The 21533-nt window shown below is 51.6% G+C and overlaps 1 protein-coding gene across 5 annotated transcripts; it reads right to left on the bottom strand.

Annotated features, from left to right (window-relative positions):
* Positions 1 to 1990: 1990 nt before the first annotated feature.
* On the bottom strand, positions 1991 to 17043 carry LOC130526120 (transducin-like enhancer protein 4). 5 transcript variants are annotated; one of them, XM_057033515.1, is made up of 20 exons: positions 16431 to 17043; positions 16055 to 16152; positions 15121 to 15184; positions 14982 to 15026; positions 10616 to 10678; positions 8995 to 9069; positions 8665 to 8869; positions 7952 to 7968; positions 6299 to 6421; positions 6164 to 6217; positions 5935 to 6087; positions 5735 to 5861; positions 5442 to 5632; positions 5278 to 5354; positions 4952 to 5201; positions 4627 to 4874; positions 4406 to 4553; positions 4118 to 4268; positions 3970 to 4046; positions 1991 to 3716 (listed from the first exon to the last, which is right to left on the bottom strand). In XM_057033515.1, exons 1-20 carry the CDS (start codon positions 16473 to 16475, stop codon positions 3609 to 3611), a joined length of 2319 nt encoding a protein of 772 aa, XP_056889495.1. In that variant the 5' UTR covers positions 16476 to 17043; the 3' UTR covers positions 1991 to 3608. The 5 variants fall into 5 exon arrangements, with proteins under 5 accessions (XP_056889495.1, XP_056889496.1, XP_056889493.1 ...); XM_057033516.1 differs by having other exon boundaries at positions 8665 to 8872; positions 16055 to 16140; positions 16431 to 17042; XM_057033513.1 differs by having other exon boundaries at positions 8665 to 8872; positions 16431 to 17042.
* Between the last annotated feature and the right edge of the window lie 4490 nt (positions 17044 to 21533).

Below are 21533 nucleotides of genomic sequence, written 5' to 3' on the forward strand. Positions count from 1 at the left end.
CTCCACTTTACCATGACCCCCCGGACCTTCTCCGCTGCTGCAGCGCCGAAGATACACAATGGGTATAGAGGTTTGAAAAGCCTCTCAGATGTGAAATTAAATATATATATATTCATTTTGATGACTGTGAGAGGAGCGCTGCGGTTAGAAGGGGCGGCAGGAGAATAGCGGGGGAATATTCTGTGAAATATCTGGAAAACCACAAGGTCACGCCGATGTAGCGCGCTGTACGATGACTCTGTTGTGTTATCGGTTCTTTTGGCCTCTCGGTCCAAACTATTTTGGCAGCGTGTCTGACTATTGTTTTCTTTGTGAGAGGCGATAATGATGGCGGCCTTTCTCCATCCCAGAAGAGCCGGCTCGGCGTGACACAGCCTTGATTTTCCCAACTTGTGCCCTCCTGTTGTGAAAATGGTCTGAATGAAACCTCCGCCCGCCCTGATGTAGGTGGAATCCTGTCATGTGAATGGCTGAGCCGGCTCAGGGAGACAGAAAGGATCAAAAGAAGCCAGCCCGGTCTTATTTTTGTTTTAGTTCTGACAAGACTACCAAGGCTAAAAGATTAGTTCGGGAGCCAGGTAGCAACCCGCGAGCCTCGCTGATGAGCCGTCATGATGTTGTGCCGTTCCTTCACACAGATTCTGCATTTTTACCATCTTGATGCCGACAGTTTCCGTCAGCTGTGTCAGTGATGGTTGGAATGACAGTCTGGGAGCAGCCACCACGCTCTCGGGTCTGCTCCCAGCTCCGTTTCTGACCCGTGTTGGGCGTTCTCCAGTTCCTCCTACGCTCCACAAACATGCCCATCAGATTGGGCGTCTGCGAGGCCGTTTGAGCCCGAGCTTCACCCTCAAAGAGCGGTCGGAACCACCAGACAGGAACCTTCCTGCCCTCATTTAATCTGTTAAAAGGGGCCAAAAATGGTAACAATGGACCAGGAAGGGGACGTCTCGCCGTCTGTGATCATGGCAGCGTGTTTGCATGCTAATGTGATGAGTTAGCGCGGCAGGCGCGGCGCCGCCATTTTTCTGCGAGCTTCACGTGTTTTCCTCGACGTGCCGCCGCTGCTCTCAGAGTGAATTCATTAGCAGTGATTTTGGCGCCACTCTGACCTTACTGGAGGATTGTAATGGGTCTGTAAGTGGCACTTTGCGAACATACCAGCAGGCTGCTGGGGTCTCTAATGTAGACGCGCTGCTTCCTAATGGTTGACATCTCCGTGCACGGGCTCGTTGGATGTTAAATTAATTTATACCACTGCGCAGCAGCGTGGCCTGTTTGTTTAATCCAGCGTCCACGTGTCAGAAAAAAAGTGCTTTTCATCTAAAAACCTAAAGCGGTGGGGGGGGGGGGGGCCTCGCTCCCACATCCCATCTCCACCTTTTCCTCCTTCTCTCCCACTTTTGGCAGCGTGGAGTGCCGGTTGGAGGGCTGCAGCAGGAGGATCATTCACTGCGATGGTGGAGTGTCGTCCTCCTCCACAGCCCGAACTTACACATCTCACTACATCTCACTTCAGCGCGTTCGGGCCGTGGTGGGGGGGGGTTAGGGGGCGCTGACCTGAGAGCCGGGACCGAAATGCTAACGCTAAACCACATTTGCTTCCCCGCTCAGGTAAATGGATGCTGGGCCATGGAGCCACATGAGCCAACTTAAAATCTGAAGCTTTTAAGGCCAGAGGGTTCCGTCGCTGTATTTCAGAGAAGAAACAGTAGAAAATGGCAGCTAAAGCGCTGCTGGGGCAGAAAAACCGCACATCCTGTCGACACAGCAGGGAGAACGAATGGGAACAAATAAACATTAAAAGCTGCACAATTATGCTCCAAGTTTGGGATTCATCACTTGTATTGAGTAGAATCACGCGCAGGATGACCGAGGCTTCGCCCGACTGTGTGAGTCCCACTGCTTAAACCGCATCATTTATGTCCATGGAGCCAGGCTAAATTATGAAATATGGTGATGCAACAACAGGAAGTCAGTCTCAGACAAGTGCTCAGCACAGTAATTTAATAAACTCAACCACAGGCTAGAAAAACCAGAGCAGAGGCAGTAAAGGAACAAACAGGCCTAGCTAACGAAAGGTCGTTTCCACTGTGAGCGTGAATATCACATATTTACAGTTCACATGTTCCACAGGTTGTCACCGTGACGTCATTTCTGCGGCGCCGCGTTAGCCGGCTAACCTTCGGGGTCGCCGGGGCCGCCGCGGCGAGCACAGAAATGCTTCGGAGAGGACGACACAGAGTAAGGCAAAGACGGACAACAACAGACTGATGTGAGGACCAGTCCATCAGCGTTACAAAAATATCAGTCCTAAGAGTCTCTGATAGGTCCCCCGACACCAGGGGGCGCTGCAGCCCCCGTCCATCAATATCAGTTCTTTTAAATGATTTTAGCACAGATGTGGAGGGAAAAATCCTGTTTAAAGACAGAGAGCGTTTGTTTCAACCCAAAACCACCTCGACAATGTGATCAGAGACCAAGAATGAACTTCTGGGCGCATCTAAAACGCCAAACAATGAGGGAAAAAGAGCCACAAAAAGGCCTGGGTCTCTCTTTAAAGGTAGAGAAATAGAAAATTCCTCTTCTCCGCCGCTGAAGGTTAAAGTAAAGACGGAACGAGTGCTGGCGCGGCGCTGTTAGGACCAGACTGGTCCACTTCAGGTTGCAGGTTTGAAAACCAGTGTGGGGTCGGAGGAGGGAGCGACGGCACCGACGGTTTCTAAACGAAACCGCGTTTGTCCGTCACGTTCCGCCTCCCGCGGGGCGACACGGAGCACAGCAGCAGCAAGGCACTGAGTTATTTCTAAAAGCCGACAGGGACGTCGCGGGCGGACCGGTGAAAGACGCAGGTCCAACTGGTTCGTACCAAAATCTGCGAAGAGTCCAGAGGAGGTCAAAAAGGAGCGGGCGTGGCGGTCGCTGAGGTCACAGGCTCGCTTCTGTTTGTTCAACACGTGCGCACACCTTCTGATTTCTATACTTGTGGGGACTTTCCTAGACATAACACATTACCCAGCTCCTTCCACTGGCCCTAACCTAAACTCAACCCGAACCTTAAAACCATGGCCCCACTTTACTAGTAAAATGAAGATTTTGGTACTGAACACACACCCTCACACCCAGAGTTATGACAGAAACTATTAAATACAACAGGTGGGGGGTGAGTCTATATCGCCTGCACTTAAAAATAGGTCACATTTTGCAAAAAAAACCCTTCTGTTTGCACAAACACACTGGACTCTGATGCAGAAACGATCAGATCGGATCTTTAGGCCACCAGATTAATCTGCTGGAATCGATCGATGGTGGTTTTGACTGCAGATGTGACAGATGTGGTCTGGCTGCAGGAGCATCCTGGACCCATCAGAGGATAAAAGCTGGCGAGACGGGAACCAATCTCCTCATTTGACACATCGGAGTGGACGAGGGAGGAAACGAAGGAGAGGACGGGAGAACGGCACAAAGCTGGACGGAGGAATGGAGGTCGTTCGGAGACGTTGGGGGTCCAGCCAATCGGACATGGTGGCGCCGACCACAGGAACGACCAGAGTTCCCCAGGAGAGACGGCTGCCAGGCAGAGCTCCATCCCCTTCGCCGCCACCGTGCTAATAGTTGACCTCGTAGACGGTGGCCTTCTTGTCCCCGGAGCCCGTCACGATGTACTTGTCGTCGATGGAGATGTCGCAGCTCAGCACCGAGGACGACTCCTTCGACTGCGGGGGAGGAGAACAACAGAAGCTCTGAGAGAAGGGCGAGACGTCTCGTCTTCGCGTCCCTGGTGTCCAACAGCGAGTCGCGGAGGACGCTTTTTATTCCCGCCGTCGATATTTCTGCAAAGTGACCGTGGCATCGATCGAGAGCTCGCAGCTGGTGAGAAAAGAAAAGAGCCCCCCCCCCCCCCCCTTCCCCCCTTCCCCCCCCCTCCGCTGCTGAATATTAGCCAATAATCGCCGCTCCCGCACTTGCCTGGAAGATGCTGGCGCCGTACGGGGTCCTCCACGCGTTGAGCAGATTGTCTTTCCCCGTGCTCACGAACCACTTCCCTGCAAAGCCAGCAGGTCAGGCTCAGAGATCAGGGGCGGAGGACGTTATCCAGGCGCGCTCGGCTTCTTACCGCAGTGGGCGAATCTGAGGGAGAGCACGCAGCTCTCGTGCAGGTGGAGCTGGTACTTGTCGGGCTTGGTGACGTGCAAAACCTCCACGTTGTTGTTCTCCATCCCCACCGCCAGCCACTCCCCCGTCGGACAGTAACCCAGCGAGAAGATCTGCAGGAGATCAACGCAGAACGATCATTTCCTCTGTCTAATCCGATCCCGTCGAGGCCGGAGAACAGATTTGTTTGATGACTTATGAAATGAAAAAGTCAACTTTTGAAGGAACACCACAAGCTCTGTGACCCGACCTGGGAGGTGAAGTCGTGCTGCTGCAGCTGCCGTCCTTCTCTCAGGTCCCAGGAGCGCACGGTGTTATCCAGGCCGCCGGTCCACAGCTTGGTCCCATCGTTAGAGATGTCTATACAGCTGGCCCCATCGGTGTGACCCTGGAACTGCCTGAAGGAAAAACAGGCGTGAGAAGAACACGCGACCCCCCAGAGCCCCGCCATGGCCCCGCCCGGCTCCGTACCGAACCAGAGTCTGGTTGTGAAGGTCCCAGACGGCGATGTTCCCGTCGGAGCAGCAGGAGAAGCAAACCTTCGAGTCGGGACTGATGGCCAGAGCGTAACAGGCGGGCGCCGATGAGGTCAGCTCCGCCTTGATACGCGGGGTGGGCGTCGCCAGGTCCCAAATGGACAGGGTGCTCGCCTCGCCCCCGACGATGAGGGTCCGCCCGTCGGGGAGCAGCCGACAGGAGCGGATGTAGTTGTCCCTGTTCTGATTGGACAGGAAGCGTCGTTAGCGTGGTTAAACGCGAGGGCGGGGCCTGCTGGGGGCCGGCGCGGCGCACTCACGAGGCAGTCCAGCTGGGACACGGGGGTCTTGTTGCCAGGATGGCTGATGTCCCACACTTTAACGCAGCCCTTCCCGCCGGTGTAGACGTGGCGCGTGGGGTTACTGATGGTGACGGCGCACACCACCTCCCCGTGGCCGAGAGTATTGATCTGGCGAGCGTGGCGCGGGATGCCTGGACCGATCAGCGAGTCCGGAGGAAAAGGCACGGGCTGCATCTGTCCGTCGGCACTCACGTGAAAGGAATAGGCTCTGGAAAGGGAGGAATGGCGGCGTCAGGCGGCGGGAACGGGGAGATGATGCTAAATAAAGGGAGCAGGACACCTACGGTTTTCCTCCAGGGATGCCCGACAGGCTGGGGGGGAGGCCGGGAACACGGATGTGGTGATGAGGATCGAATCCCACCTAGATCAACGGGGATAGTGTCTAATTCTAATGCAAATCAGATCAACGCTCACCATCTCTCGAGCACGTGTGTCGCTGCTGATGTACCACTTGCGTGCGTCCATAAGCCGCCACCGCGGCGGCGGCGGCGACCGCGCTCATCTGCGGGGAAATGTTATGGAGGCCGCTGTAGGCGGCGCCGGAGCCGCCCAGCTCTCCGTTTATACCCGGGTGGGCTACCATTCCGAACGGGTTGGGGTACGAGCAGGGCACCGCCAACGGCGTGCGGAGGCCGGCGGCTGCAACGCAGAACGGCGTCCGTTACGGCGGAGCCACAGCCAACGATATCGCCATGGTTACGGGCCAAAATTGCAGATCAAAAGGGGTTTCGGGAGACTCACCCAGTGTCTCCACCCCCGACGGTTTACTGGCGGCGGTCCTCAGGGCGGAGGTGCCGCTGGGTGTCGGGACATCGGCGTGCGACGTGGGCGTGCTGGATTTGGACACCGGCGTCGTGGACTTTTCATTCTGAAAACACAAACGTCCCGAATAAATTCCCGAGGGGAATCCTGTCTGGGAAGGTCAGAGGTCAGTGACTCACCAGATTGATCTCTTTGGACTTGGTGGACGGCGTGCTGCTGGACGAGGCCACGGACGAGGGACTCAGGGGGGCGTCCTTCTTCACCACGCGACGCTTGTCCAAGCCGTTCTCCCGGGGAGAGTGGGCGGGGCTTCCTCTGGGGGACGTGGGGTCCTGCCGTAGACGTGCGCAGACCAGATGTGAATAAAAGCCACGGGGTCGGCGTTCTGAATGCCGCTCGGCTTCGTACCTCGTTGGAGACGTCGACCACCAGATTGTCGTCGCTCTTCTCGCCGTCGCTCTCCTGCGTCAGAAAACAAGCGCCGCCGTTGACTGAATTTAAGGCGGCGGCTTAATGTTACGGCAGAAAGTGGCGGGAACGTACGTAGCGCGTCGATGCTAGCTCCTTATCGTCCGTCCTCTGCTTCTTGCTGTCAGAGGGGAAATCGCCTGAAGTCCTGTGTTTGTCCCCAGTCCGAAAACTGGCCGAGGGCGACACGGAAGAGCTCTGGGAAGAGGCGGAAGGAACGGGAAAAACTGGAAGACGCATCACAACAAAGCTCTCGCTCTCTCTCTCTGTCATAATTAAAACCTGCATCCTTCAAACACCGTGACCGAGAGATTAATCCCCTCTGAGCAGGAAAGATCAAACTGAGGTCAGCTCAACATCTCCCCTCCTGCTCCTCCCGTCCATCCCTCCCCCTCCCCCGCTCGCTCGGAGACGGCTCCTTCCTCCTCAGTAAACGATGGGGAGAGGAAAAATAAAGCAGGACCTTTAGCTCGACCTTTCCGCTAACTCACGCCTGTAACCTTTCCGCTGCCCTTTGCCGTGCTGCAAGTGTTGATGACAAAGATGTTGTGGGGGAGGAGTAACATTTAGTGTGTGCGTGTGTGTGTGTGCAGACACACCCAGACTTCTTAGGTTAATTAGCTTGTAAATTAGCTCTTTTAAAAAAACATCAAGCAAAATTAATTTCGCTATCAAGCCAAACGGCGGCTCCGCGAGTGTCCCGGGTCTAAGTATTAATTTCCTGGCACATTATATTTCCCTCTGAGATTCAAATTGATTCCGCAAGTGCTGATAATGAAACCTGCTGCTGCGTTTCAAACACAATCCCGTCTGACGGCCCAGAACAGCTTTTTCTTATATTAATGTTGTAAAATAAGGTCGAGACCCGCTTTGCTCCATTAGAGATTAAAAAAAAAACAGGATATGATGGATCCGATTGTGTAGAACTTGTAACACATTGAAAACCTGTCCTCAACTACAAAATGTACTGAGTGTAATTGTAAATATGACATATATATATATATAAATATTTGTATAAATACAAATGCATTCAAGTGTTTGTCCTTTCTGGGCTTCCATAGAAACATGGTGGTGCATTCAGGCACCCATCGGCACTTCATATCTGTCTGTGTAATACTTAATTAATGAAAGATATGCTAATGAACTTTTATAAAAATTTAGAGGCCAGACACCCAGACAGCTTTGACCAGTTAGAGTATAAATAGATATTATAAATAATATAAATGTTTGCAAACACACAAACACTCACACCCACTAATAGGTACAGATATAGTTGCTAAGGCAACTGGAGACCCATGATAAAGACCTTACTGTTATCATGAAGTGACTATAGGTAAAGTGTGTGTGTGTGTGTGTGTGTGTGTGTGTGTGCGTGCGTGCGTGCGTGCGTGTGTGTGCGTGCGCGCGCGCACTCTCAGCTCATTAATGAGAGGCTTTCTCTTTTTTAGAACTGGGAATACAAGCGAGTTCTGTTGACCTTGAACTCAGACATACAACACGTGCTGCTTTGAGATTGTGTGTGTGTGTGTGTGTGTGTGTGATACACTATAGGGAAAACACAAATGAAACACTAACTTCCTAAAGAGCTGCTCGCTTTGCTACATTCCTGCAGAAGCTTTCTGTCCTTTTTGTCTGCTACCCAAGCGACACGCTCTGATACAGTAATGGCGAGGCAGACCACGAGGAAGTCACCTCTGCGGGTGAGAGGACAGAAGGGAAGCAACTTACCTTGACTGAGTCTCTGTCTGAGGCGTCGGCAGGCAAAGAGAAGAAAATAAAGAGATTTAAGGTGCGACCGATGACCACAAACTCCAGAGAACTCACACACAGGAGAGGGAAATCAATGTCATAGCATCAGAAAAGTCAGAATTTAGAATCACTGATCATTAACACTTTAGAGTCATGGGTTCTAAAGGCAGAGGAAGCTCAAAGTGACCATTCTCTAACAGCATTTCAAAGGTCTGGAAACAGTTTTGCTAATACGCGCACGCTAGCCCATGAATCCCACTCAGCTGGAGCTGTAGTTGAATTGTTATTGATTCTTGCCTCTAATGAGGGTAAATATTAGCAGAGGCAGCTTCAGAGCCGCTGCGGGGCGAGGTTAAACCGCGAGGTTCAAACCCTCAGCAAATGAGTAATTAAGAGCTTCCTAATGGAGAGAGAGAGAGAGACGACGCGCTAATTAAATCTCCGCGCTCGCAACAAAATTGAGGCTTGTGAGAAGTCTGCGAAGGGAAAGGAGGCACGGTGGCGTCTTTGGCATCGCTGCTTATTAGCCCGATTATAACGACACGACAAATCAGGTCTTAATTGCTTTGACTGCTGTTCATCGACCATGAGAACAACTGCGCGGCGCATCAATACCAGCGGCGTGATCCATGATCCTGACCCCGTGCGTGTTCAACGCCGCCTGCCTGCACGCTCCCCCGAGCGTCGCTCACCTCTCGGATGGTCGCCGATGCTGTTGTTGTCGTGGTGCTTCCGGTCGTCTTTGAGCGGCAGCTGGTGGCTCAGCGCGGAGGACAGCGCCAGCAGGCTGGCGGTGCCGGCCCCCGGGGGCAGGGGAGGCTGGAGGCCCGCTGGGTGGGGCGTCAGCGGGATGGGGATGGCGTGGCCGTGGGAAAGGTGCTGCGCCTGCAGCTGCTGCTGCTGGAGCGCACGCACAGAAACAGTGGTTGCTGCCATGATGGTAAGGAGCGGATGGTTGAGCATTCCCCCCCCCAGCCCTCTTAGCATTGCCACATAAGTGTGTGTCTGTGTGCGTCACCCACTCCGATGATGGCGTTGAGCTCGGCCATGGTGACCTGCTTGGCTCTCTCCACCGCCTGAACCACCTGCTGCTGATGCTGTGAAGGAATAAACAGCTAAAAGATGGGAAATGACCATATTCCCTGCAAACCTCCAGGCTAATGTTAGCTTAGCTCCAATAATGGCTGGACCGTGCTTTCCCTGTGACTGCTCGTGCACTTTTGTCTTCACTGGGGGAAAAGGTGGAATACAGATTGGAAATCACAAATATACCAATTTATAACAGATAACCAACTATGAAAAATAAAAATTTGAATGGCGCAGACAACCGGACACCACTTGGCGTTAGGAATGAGCCGGATAGCTCAGGAAGCAGACAGCTCACAGGGCAAAGTCATCCAGAGGGTACAGACGCATCCAGACGCCGAGACGAGAGCGCCCAGGCTCCTCCAGGAGCGCCCCACATCAAAGTAAAGCGGAGATGAAAGCGCTTATCTGCTGTGGAAAATGAACCTGACCGCCGAGTTCAAGCGCACCTCTGCAGTCTGAGACTAACCTGCGTGTACGTGACTCACACACGGAAAAGGATCCGAGCGTCTGGGCTAAACTGCCTTGCTACCGCTGCAGATGACGGATCCAGTCGCTACAGAGCTGGAATGACATTTCAAACGCTGCCACGGTCTTCCAAATGTCCAGATTTGAGTTTATTCAAACTGGGATCAGAGCAAAAGGCAGGAAGCGCGGCATTCCGGCTGGTTCGGCTTCCCCTCGTTTATCTATCATCTGGGAAAGCAGCGGAGACAAATCTCAGCCGCGATTCTGAAACCATTCCTCAAGGTTTGCCTGAGCCTCCATCCTCGCACGGAGCCTATTTCTGACAACAATGCAAGCAGGAAGAACCTGGGAGACGGAAAAAGGAAAGTGAACGTGTGCCGTGGAGGTGGTTCGCGGGGCAATAATAACGGGATTGTGCCGGGCCCACATTTCATATGCACAGCCGGTAAACAAGGCTGAGCATCAAAACAAAGCGGTGAAAGCCTTTTTTCCACCCCCCACCCCACCCACTCCCCCCACCCCTCTCCGTGGACCTCAGGGCTGTGTAGCAGCCCCACAGTCTAATGCCATTATCCCTAATCCACCCTAAACCCTCCTAATCCATGGCTAATCTGGAGGAGAGCTTTGGAATCCACACTCACTTCTCCCTGCTGCTCCCACCCTTCAACACACACACACACAAATCTATGCAGGTGTACAAATACACACACAAAATCAAATCAGAATATATAGGAGCTCTCTCTCCCTTTGTCGTGTGTGTGTGTGTGTGTGTGTGTGTGTGTGTGTGTGTGTGTTGTGTGTGTGTGTGTGTGTGTGTGTGTGGTGTGTGTGTGTGTGTGTCTTCAACACAGCCACCGGCTGCTGCATATGTTAGTGGGAGACATTTAATAAGTTCAGAGCGTATCTGTCTATGCCGAGCAGTGCGGATTAGTCCAGGATAATCTAGTGTGTGTGTGTGTGTGTGTGTGTGTGTGTGTGTGTGTGTGTGTGTGTGTTTATAATGCAACTGTCAGTTGTGTTCCCACAATGCACCATGCACTCTCCTCCCTATTTTTTAAGGCCTCTCCATCTTAACTCGCTCAGTCTTACCTCCTGGGAGAGGAAGGGGACGACTTGGGCGCAGATTGCGTTGAGCCGCTTGACGATCTCCGCCTGCGAGACACAGAGGGGGGGCGCGTCAGATGCAAGCAGCTCCAAAATTCACCGACAGAGCAGGACCGCCCACGACCCACCGCAGCTCCCAGTCGTGAGCGAGCGCCCGTTGAACGAAACAAGCAGCAGGAAGTAGGTCCGCTCTGCCACGCCGGCGCTAACGACGCGGATGCTGCGAACATCTGCGCAGAGCACAGCTGCTCAGGTGCGCCAACGCAGCTGGAGATTAGCCGCCTCCTTACTCATCAACAGGTGGGGGAAAAACACGGCGCCAAAAACTGAAAATTGAGCTTTAGCGCCCCCGTAGAGGGACGAAAATACTGAAACGTCCAGCGAGTGAGGATGCGCCTCCAGCCCGCAGAGAAACACACACGTGACGTCATCCCAAGGACATGTTGCCCACAAAGAGAGCAACAAGCTAATCTGTGCACGCCAAGCTCCAGTGCCACCCGCACCAGGCGGTCCGGATGACCCCAGGGTGGTCGGATGACCCCAGGGTGGTGGGATGACCCCAGGGTGGTCGGATGACCCCTGGGTGGTCGGATGACCCCTGGACCGGCGCAGTCCAACTTGTGTTTAGGTGCGGGGGTGTCCAGATCCGGTCTGCTGGGGCTGCAATCCAGCTGGGTGTTTTGGCCTATCACAACATGCTTTCACCAAGGAAAGTGGAATTCTGGGTAAAAGACACACGTCGTCTTCCTGGTGGGACAGAAATCCCGTTTGGATTGTGGCCAGCTGGATTGGGTCTGGACTCCCCTGGTTTAAAGGAAGCGTTGCTCATCATAAGAGCTCCGTGTGTCGTTAGCAGTAATGTAGTTATAGAAATTAAGATCGCAAGTGTGCTCTCCTGAACAAATGTTGCGCTCCGGGGCTCTTTTTTGTATATAAAATAGGGAAAAGTCCGCGTAAGAGTTTGATTCCGAACAGGCTGCTGCCAGGAGGGGAGGAGGGAGCAGATGAGGATCACCGTGGTGTCGACTCTCTAATCCCCACGGAGCACCTAAAACACTGACATTTTCTTTTTTGATTTGATGTTGATCCAAGCGGGGCTCGCTGTGCACACATGCCCTTTTTCAGCTCCGTTTTGGACTCCCGTCGGTACACAGTAGGAGGCCGTCCGGCGTGTTAGCCTACGAGATCCCCGCCGCAGGTTTGGCGCCTTCAAGGGCATCGTATGAAGAGGACAAAAGCAGCAGAGTTCTTTAAGAAATGTGCTGAAGATCTTCTGCTGCAGTCACCAGAAAAGCCGGCGACCACGCGCCCCCTCCGATAATCTCCCTGCTTTTATTCATGGCACGGCCTTCTTCCACCCATCTCCTCTAACATTGCCGCGTTTTTCCAAAACAGGATTCTGGAAAAATGCGTTTCTGGGTCTCCTCCAGCCCGGAACGTTGCTGGGGAAAAGGCCACATGTGTGAACGGAGCAGCGACACAAGAGCACTTATTGTCTTCGTAAATGCCGACACGTATCATTTCGTCAGAAAAACAGGATTTTTGGGATGCGCACGTCAGGATGGAAGCTGGATCCCTCCGCTCACGGGTGGACCTCCGATGGACCGGACCTGAAGAGGTGACCGCGAAATGTTAGCAGACAAAAGCGGCAGAGCAGAAATGGAGGCGGCGGTGCTTTTCCAGGCGGCAACATAACCAATTTCAGGTGACATTTCACATCAAAGGCAGACGGTCGGAACCGGCGGCCCGGGCGCGGGGACGCTGGCCTGTTTGGTCTGGCAAAAGCTCGGAGATTAAAGAAAAAAGGCAGCGGCTCTTTCTTTCTCGTACTCCTGAGCTTCACGCGCCTGCGAAGCAACCTGGACATCGATCTGGACGAGAGTGAGAGTCATCTTGGGTTAGGACTCAAAGCAGGTCGATCCATGAAGCTTACTGGGAGATTAGAGGACTCAGTGGCGACAAAGCCCGACAACCTCCGAGGCTACATCATGCACACTGGATTTATCTTTAACCCTCAGCGGGAGCTGCTTGTTTTGTTCCCCCAGTAAAAACACAGAATATACAGCTTAGCGCCAATAAATGGTGTGATCCCTCTGAGTCTTTCAGCCCTCAACAGGCACAGAAATGTGAATTTGGTTCCATTATTTAGAAGAACGCACGCAATGGCAGCATCCCAAGGACGGGAAACAAGCCGCTCCAATGCTCCCACTTTACGTCTTCACAACAAAGAAATGAGATCAGCCAGTAACCCTGGAGTCAGCCCGGGTCAGGGGGAAGATCAAATGTCTGTGTCCCCTGTGGAGCTTTGTAAGCACCACATCAGCACCACTTTTCACCACCAGCTAATACAGCTAATGGACCCCACCGTACGAGGACTGTTTCCCCTTGTGACCGTGTGTGAGTGAGTGTGTGAAAGACAGAGCGAAAGATACACAAGGAGGGAAAACACACTAAGGATCAGGGCGAGCTGAAGAATTAGGAAGTGAATCACATCTCCAACAGCGTTGATTACTGACTCAATGTAGCCTAACGTGTAATTAGCGTCCTCTTTTTTTCAACTTCCGCTAGTTTAGCGGCTAAGCTAAGGTATATTAATATTCCCGGTCTGTTAGCTAGTATGAAACTGGTTCCTTTCAGCATATTGGGGATTTTTACTGTCCAATATGTCAAATTTTCCCCTCCTTGTCAGTGTTTTCAGGCAGCATCACATTTTTCATATTTATTGCTCTGTAAACCTTCCAGTGTGTTTCCCCTGATGCCACAGTTCTCGCCTCTCCACAATATTAGCCCGTGTTGGGGGCAAATGGCTCCGTATCAGCTGTAGTCAAATGAGCTGTCAGGGCTCATTGAAGGTGCTGCCAGCCTTCAGAATCCAAGTCGCTTCCTTCCTTCCTTCCTTCCTTCCTTCCTTCCTTCCTATTTTCCTCCTCTCCATCCTCCATTGCTCTTTCAAACCTCACTAATTTGCAATTGATTAGCTGTCCTCCAGTGACTCAGATCCATGCTCAACACCACTCGTAACCTCCTCCCACCTGACACCCCCCACACACTCTCACTCACACACACACACACACTCTCACACCTATACGCACACGCCTCTCCTCCCCTCTGTCTCTGAGACAATTTCCCTTTAACAAGAGCACCACAGCCCCCCTGTCTGTGGAAGTAAAACGGAGAGCAGAACCAAAGAAATCAATGGGCTTATTACCCCAAGAAAATGCTAAACAAACAATATTAGCAATTTGCTCTGTAGCCGAGGTTGGCTGCCTTAATGGGACTCCCCACCAGACGCGCCCTCACCGCCATTTTTGGCATCCGCACAGAGATAGAATGCACATTAACACCCGTGGCCCCCACGGGTGGAGAAAAGCAAACAAACACAACCTGCACATCAAAATCATACCCTTACACACACGCACACACACACACGCAGCAGCAGAATTTAAATTCTGCCCCCCCAACCCCCGTATTTCATCTCACAACTCTGATTAACACGGTGACAAAAAAGTTGCCTGTGTGCAGCAATTGCACATATGGGCATGCACACACACACAATGACATAGTTATTATGTAGTTATAGTTATTGTGAAAAATATGGAAACATACTCAAATTATGCGCAAACAAAACTAAGCCTGTGCGCATACAATAAGACATACACACAATGTAAACATGCTCTTCAAGCAGACACAAGCAGTAACACCAAGCACACGTCACTGCCCATTACACACACAAACACACCTACACACAGAAAAACACACATACATGCAAACAATTAGTGTGTAGCTAGTTAGCTGTGGCCCATTTGGCCTGGCAGCTGAGGACGTGTAGTTAACTCAGACGTTTATGCTAATGACCCCACGTATCTTTTAAAAAAGCCTCAGTGACGTTAAGGCTCATTAAAGGCCAAATCCAGGCACGCTGCCTTCATTTTTCAGCCCATTTTCTCATTCAATTAAAGTGATGAAATCATCATTCGCAAGCGCGATTTCAGCCCGTCCTCGCCGCAAAGCGCCGCCGCTCCTCTTCCCCTGCCAGTGGATCACATTTCCATTATGAAATCTAATAACATTTGGGGGATTATTGAACTACACTCGCTGCCGCCGGAGTTTGTGCCTCTCGTGTTTGACAATTACATTCGAGTCACGCGGCCGGTTTCCTGCACGCGGGATCTCCTGGTGATCTTTGAGGAAGGGAGAAATACTGTCAAGCGACATCTCCGTCACAAACAAGGAAAGGAGACTCGCTGTAGCGTGCAGGAATAAAAACAGATCCATTAAATAGGGTAACAATTCAGCAGATGCAGCCGTTTGCACCCTGATGGGAACATTAAAGGAAAAAGAGCACTATTACCTGCTTGTGCATCTCGATATTCAGCCCGTACGACATTTCGTAGTACTGGAAGAAGAGATATCAAGATCAAAGTCATGAAGGCGTCCCCGGTTGCAGGCATCAAAGAGAAAGGTGCTGATGCGTTGGCGCCGGCACTCACCATGACATAATGCCTCTGCATCTCCGTCTTCTCACTGGCCAGTTTCTCACACTCCAGTTTCAGGCTGTCGGAAACAAACATGATTTAGAATAACAGATGTGATCGGGGGTGTGATCCAAATCAAAGCGACCGGCGTCGCCTACAGTTCAAAGACAACACCCACTGCCTTGCCCCTGAGCAAGGCACCCAACCCCCATTGCTCCCCTGGCACATTAAAGTGCTGCCTGGCCCGTGTGTGTGTTCCCCGATACTGTGTAAAGGTGTGTCGCTGTCATTACTTGTGTGTCCAAATATTTTGGGTTGGTCTTTAAAAGCACTTTTTAAATAAGTGCCTGGAACCAGCTTCCCCTGCAGACCCTTGCTCAGCAGGTATGCGGCGGTAATTAACGGATCAATAGGTGACCACGAAAACCTCATGGTACATTCAGACGAGGCGAGTGGATTCCCAAACTGCACCGTCGACAAAAGAGAAGCAGGATGAGGATCCATTTCAGAGCGGCGGATGGAAGCAGCCTCTCGTTGTCAGTGCGTCAGACTTCGCGGTTAAACGGGGTCACGGGGAACGTGGCGGTGACAGGTGGGAGGGAACCGCTGCAGCCGAACGTGAAACGCGGGACAAATTTCAGCCAAAATGTCCCTCTGCGGCAATTTCAGGCGCGTGTTTGGTACGCCTGCCGGTTCTGTCGCCCGTCGTGGGGTGTAAGAGGGTTTCACAGCGCTCGGGCCTGCAGGGCGACACGTGCACAGGGAGGATGGCGGGGTGGCGAGGACGAGCCAGATATACGTGGCTACCAACACCTTAAAGGAGAGTCTGAGGGCTGGTTTACTGGTGGTTCCTAGCATGAATACCAGCTTGGGTTACCTGTGAAGGCATCACGACTGGATCCATATTCTGAGAAATCCAGCAGGTAATTCTCACTGAACGGGTAAATACCTGTGATACTGGGCTTGCAGGAAGTGGAACTCCTCCTTGATCCGGTCGCAGGACTCGTTGATAGTGAACTTCAGCGGCTGTCCCGGCTGGTGGGGGACCTCAATCCAGCCCGAGCGCCAAACACGAGAAGAGAGGAAGAACTGAGCCATCAAAGTTCATGAAACGCTCCCACACAAACGAACATGGCACGAACAGCAAGGCGCCCTCAGGTTTCTGTCAAGACACTCGGGCATGCAGCTGCAGCAGCGTGACAATGAGCGCGATTGTCCGCGCCAGCGCGCACTGGCACGGAAACTTGATGCAAAGCGATTACGCATCAGACGCGCGGTTGTTCCTGTGCCGTCGGACACGCTGCCTCCATCGGCTCTTTACTTACCGGATGCCGCGCCGGGGGGTACATCTTGCTCAGATCACGAATCATTTAGACAGTGTTGCGAAGTTCATCCACATAAACGCGACGAGAAATAAGATGAGCACGCTCGTTCCCCCGTGCGTAAAAGGTCAGTCACTGGCTGCTTTGTGGGTTACGTGAAGGTTCCCATATGAGTAGAAACATCCTCGAACCTGTTAGTTGACATTCTTTTCGGTGTTATAAATAAATAGTCGGCTTGGTAATCAACGCAGGAGTTTTCCTCTCGAAAAAATATTGAAAATAAAACCAAAAATGTCCCGCGCGTTAAAGTCTAAAAACGTTCTAATGTTCTCCCTGTGCACCTAACAACGATTTCCTCGATTTTCTTTAAAAGGCATCGACTCCCGGTGCGTAATGACCCCCCTGCACCATGAACGCGCTCCTCCGCTGCGTCCTGTCGCCGCACATTTATCGGTTAATTTCCCCGCAGCCTCCCTTCACGTCCCCGCACAGAGCAGCGGAGCGACCACCGCGTCGACTGAGGCGAATCCGCCCCTGCAAACGCCAAGTTTGGAAGCAGCCAGTCACACGAGCGCAATTACATATTGACAACAATTAGGAGAGGCCGCGCCGCGACGTCGGGACGTGTAGTTTCATCCGCGGCAGTCCATAGTGCGCGGTACAGGCGTGCGTCCGATGTGGAGAACTACAACTTCCTGCCTGTGTGGCGAAGCCAATGGTGTGTGGCGCGAGGGAGGGGCAGGTCTCGCGGCGCCACCTTCTTCTGTCAGTCAACCACGTGCTGTCCAATCAATTGCGACACCCCACGTGGGGCCTGGGTCGGCTTTATTGGTCTGCTGCTAAAGGGTGTCACAGAGATTAGTCTGGAAACTATCTGTTGACTTATGTGTTTTATCTGTTTCCTTAAAGACACTTCCGGGCAGAAATGAACGCATGTCCCTGAGGCGCCTAGTGTCTTTTTGAATCTTTTTTTTGTCTAAACTGAATCACCCATTAAAAGAGTGTTGGAACAATTAAATTCTCATTGGGCTCCCTGTAGACCCCCCCCCCCCCCCCTTCACCCCCCCCCCTCACCGCCTGTTTGTCTGGGTGTAAATCAGGTGAAACTCGCTGATATATGCAGACTGAAAATCACTGAGCAACCTTAAATCTGAATAACAGTAGAAATACGGCGATAAAACGGGGGTCATGTGAGGATGGAGATCATAAACTCTGTCTTATCCCCATTTATGTTGCCACGGTGATGTGTGGGATGCTGCGTTCAAGGTCAAACGTTTCCTAAAATGAAGAGAGGCACCAGGGGCTTTACCGTTCAGTCCAGCCTTAAGTAATTTGCTAAAAATGTTATTTTATCTTCTCGCTAAAGTGCAACAGAGGTGCAAATTCATAACTCGGCAACCAACACAAGTGATGACATCACATAAAACTTTGCCGTTCAATATTTTGTCATGATCAATTAGCTCCTTCCAGTCTAATTGAGCTGCATTTTTCTATCATTACTTAGTGCGTTCCTGTGAGTCTACCCGCTTCTGCTGATGTTTGATGTGGGGAGAAGTACGCTGCTGCTGGGTCAGCAGCTTTCCCCAACCACAGCGTTCCATCTCTGAGCCACAGAAACTGACGTGTCAAACATTTGTAATCGTCCTCTGCCGCATCACACTTGTCCTTTTTCTCTTCTCTTTCTCAGAATTTTGGCTCTGGATCTGTTGTGATGCTAAACTTGAATATAAAAAGTTATTTATTTTCACCACTTTATGTGCTTAAACACACACACACACACACACACACACACACACATCCTCACATTTCTGTCTTTCAGAGACATGATACATTCTCTAGTCCCTTAGTCTAACCCTAACATTGCCTAACTAACCCTAACCCCTACCCTAATCCTGGCCTAAACCCAACTATAACCTCTTAACTCCATGGTTTAACCCTCAAACAGTCCTTCGACATTGTGGTGTCCAGCAAAATGGTCCCACTTTGCAAACATGGCCCCCACTCTGCTAACAGAAAGAAGAGTTTAGTCTAAGCCTAAGCCTAACCCTGACCCTGACCCTAACCCTAACCCTAACCCTAACCCTGACCCTAACCCTAACATGTAGAAAATGTGAGGACACACACACATATGTGGAAGTGGGAACGACTCCACATCCATTCCCTGTTGTCTTCTTCTTCTTCTCTCTGTTGCATCCACACACTCGTATGTCAGATAAGCCCAGAGCCTGAAGTGACCCACCATGCTGGAGGCTCAGAGAAGGTAAGACCCCCCCCCCCCATTCCAAGTGTGAAGCATTGGTGTGGGCGAGCATGGGGGGGGGGGGGGGGGGGGGGCGGAGATGAGGGAAGGTGTAGATGAAGAGGAATAAACAGATTTATTTGCCTGCGCCCCTCTCTGATTATTTTGCCCCTATCTTTTGTTCCAGACCTTATGAAACCCAAATGTCAAGTGAGGCGAGGGCCTCATATCAGACCCTGTCAATCACACCCCTCCGCACACCTGAAGCCCCGACACCGGATTATTGGCTTCGGCACGAGGGCCCCGCTCACCGCCAGCCGCGACGCCTTACACGCCTCGACAGCCAGGGTTTCCTTTTTTCTAAAGAGGAACTTCATTTGGCAGCTGATGCGCAGGAGATTGCACGGAAGCGGATTTTGTGAGTAGATGGGGAGCAGAATGGGGGGCTTATCGGGGAAGGTGGGGATTAAGGGGGGCGTGGCCTCGACTGGGCTCAGGTGAGACACCTCAGCTGTGTTCAGCCCCTTGTGGAACATGTCTCAATTTCCTCCTCTAACACACACACACACACCACACACACACACAGAGTGTCAAGTACCTATTTTTAAAACTCAGCAGTAAATTAAAAGACCTTAACCTGTTTCAGATATCAGATATCGTTGCTGATGGAGGACGGACAAAAGTCAAGAAATTAATTCGATTGATTATCAACTTTAAAAATGAGAAAGTTCAGAGTCTCCTCCCATATTACAGAGGTTTTACACCAGCACATGAGTCCTTTCCCTCCTCCATCCTGGGGGTTTATTACTCCTCCATGTAAATCATTGTCCGCGTGCACGTGCGTGTGGGAGCAGAGTGTCTAACTAATCACATTTCAGGGAGCACTAACCAGGGGTCTGTGCACCTAAATCTCTCACGCTTACAGGGGGCGGCCTCTAAATCCTCCGTGCTCACCTTTTAACACGTTATTAATCCCCTCCGGTCGCCCCCTTTGAATGGGGGAGCTCCTGTGAAGGGATCTAACCTCCTCAGACAGAGGCGGAGACGGCACTGGATTTACCGAGCCTGCAGCAGGTTAATCCTGCCCCCACAGTCGGCGTGTGTGTGTGTGTGTGTGTGTGTGAGGAAGTGTGTGTCTTTACTGGGGACAGTTAAGGATCAGCGGATCAGCTCCATCACGATAACGACTCTGGAGGAACAGCAGCATCTGGTGCTCAAAGTCATCCAGCCTCCCAAAAGGAGCGCGCAGATTGCAGCTATTCCTTTACGTGATTCAGTGCGGATGGAAGCGAGTTTGCGCTGATAAAGACTATAAATAGCAGCAAGACGGCGAGCGTGTCGATGCACTGGATGCCAAAGGGAGACTAGAGATGGAGAACGGGAACCTCCTCTCGTGTTTGCAAGCACATTTGAAGGCGCTGGTGTTGGCTCTTAAATGCATCAGTAACTCACCTTTGATTGCATTCAACTGCGTAATACAGGGAGGGAAAATCCATTTTCATTAGTCTGTATCCCATTCATGAGCCAACAATGAGGCTGTTTCCCTTTTTTGTGGGTAAAATCACATACATGTGATTCTTTTGCTGCCTCAAAGAGGCAGTTGGACGTTTAACATTCTGTCCCCTCTCCAGTCTAAAAGACTAATCAGCCACTCTGCAGGACTCTGGCTGCTAACCAGGCCTAATTCTGCCTCCTGCTGGCTGGTGACACACACTGGGGCAGCCATGATTGGCTGTTTAGCGCCAGGGGGTACACCTCTGATTGTCTGTTTAGCATAGCTTCCCGCCTCATTCTGATGGCACATACTCGCTGTCGCCCCTTGTGTGTGTGCGCACGTGTGTGTGTGAGCGTGAAAACATGAATCCCAATTCATCAGCAAGCCGTCCCCTTTTGCCTCTGTCTCTTTTATTATTGCCCTTTCTTCTTTTCCACCCCCCCTCCTCTTTCCCGCCACAGCACAGATCAGATAGAATGTCACCTCTACAAACTGCCGCAAGCTAATTAGCTGTTAGCCTTGTTTGTGTTCTTGACTGATGACAGGATCATTTACTCTGGTCTCCAGCTGGCACTGTTTGTCGGAGCCATCTCATTAGCATGGCAAATTAGTCCCGCGCACTCAGGGTGCGCCCTCACCCGACGAGAAGTGACTGGAATGCAAAAACAATCTCAAAAGTGGAGGAAAATAGCTGTTTTTTTCCCCCTTTCCCCCCTAGATTTCACATACAAGATGCGAAAGGTCAAGACTGCACCCATTTGGGAGGTTTTGCTGTTTGGAGGCAGATGTGGGAGTCATCTTTGCACATCAGAAATGACGATGAAACCGACTTTTGATCATTAAAAAATAACATTAATTCCACTAAAAGCTGACCTTTGTTCCCAGTCCAGGAAGGGGTGAAACAAAAACCTATAAATATTAAAGAAAACAAACAGATTCAGCATATTAACAGGCTGTAGAGCAACTCTGCTTATCAATGCTGCTTCATAATCCTGCTAAGTGAGTTGATAAGGCTCTCTTGGTGTAAAACAATCTCTTTAATTTAATATCCTGTCGTCGGATTTTCCTCCTCCTCAGCAGGAAGTTATCGATCACCCCCAGACAGCTGCGTTCCCGCTGAAATCCGCAGGTGCATTAACGTCTTACAGCTCTGATTTCTTATTTGTCGGACTTTTCAGAATCCGTATAGTTGCAGGGGCCCCCAGAGCGAACAATAGATGATGGCGCCACTGGGGTTTTGTGTTTATGTTGTCGGAGGAGCAGCAGGTCTCCGTCTCACTCTCGTTTCTCTCTGTGTGTTTTACTCTCCTCCAAGTCAATCTGTGTGAAGCCGCCGCTATCTCCAGTTTCATTTGCCGACAGGTCTGGCAGC

Source organism: Takifugu flavidus, chromosome 5 (assembly GCF_003711565.1).
Source record: "Takifugu flavidus isolate HTHZ2018 chromosome 5, ASM371156v2, whole genome shotgun sequence".
In the NCBI taxonomy this organism is placed as follows: Eukaryota; Metazoa; Chordata; class Actinopteri; order Tetraodontiformes; family Tetraodontidae; genus Takifugu; species Takifugu flavidus.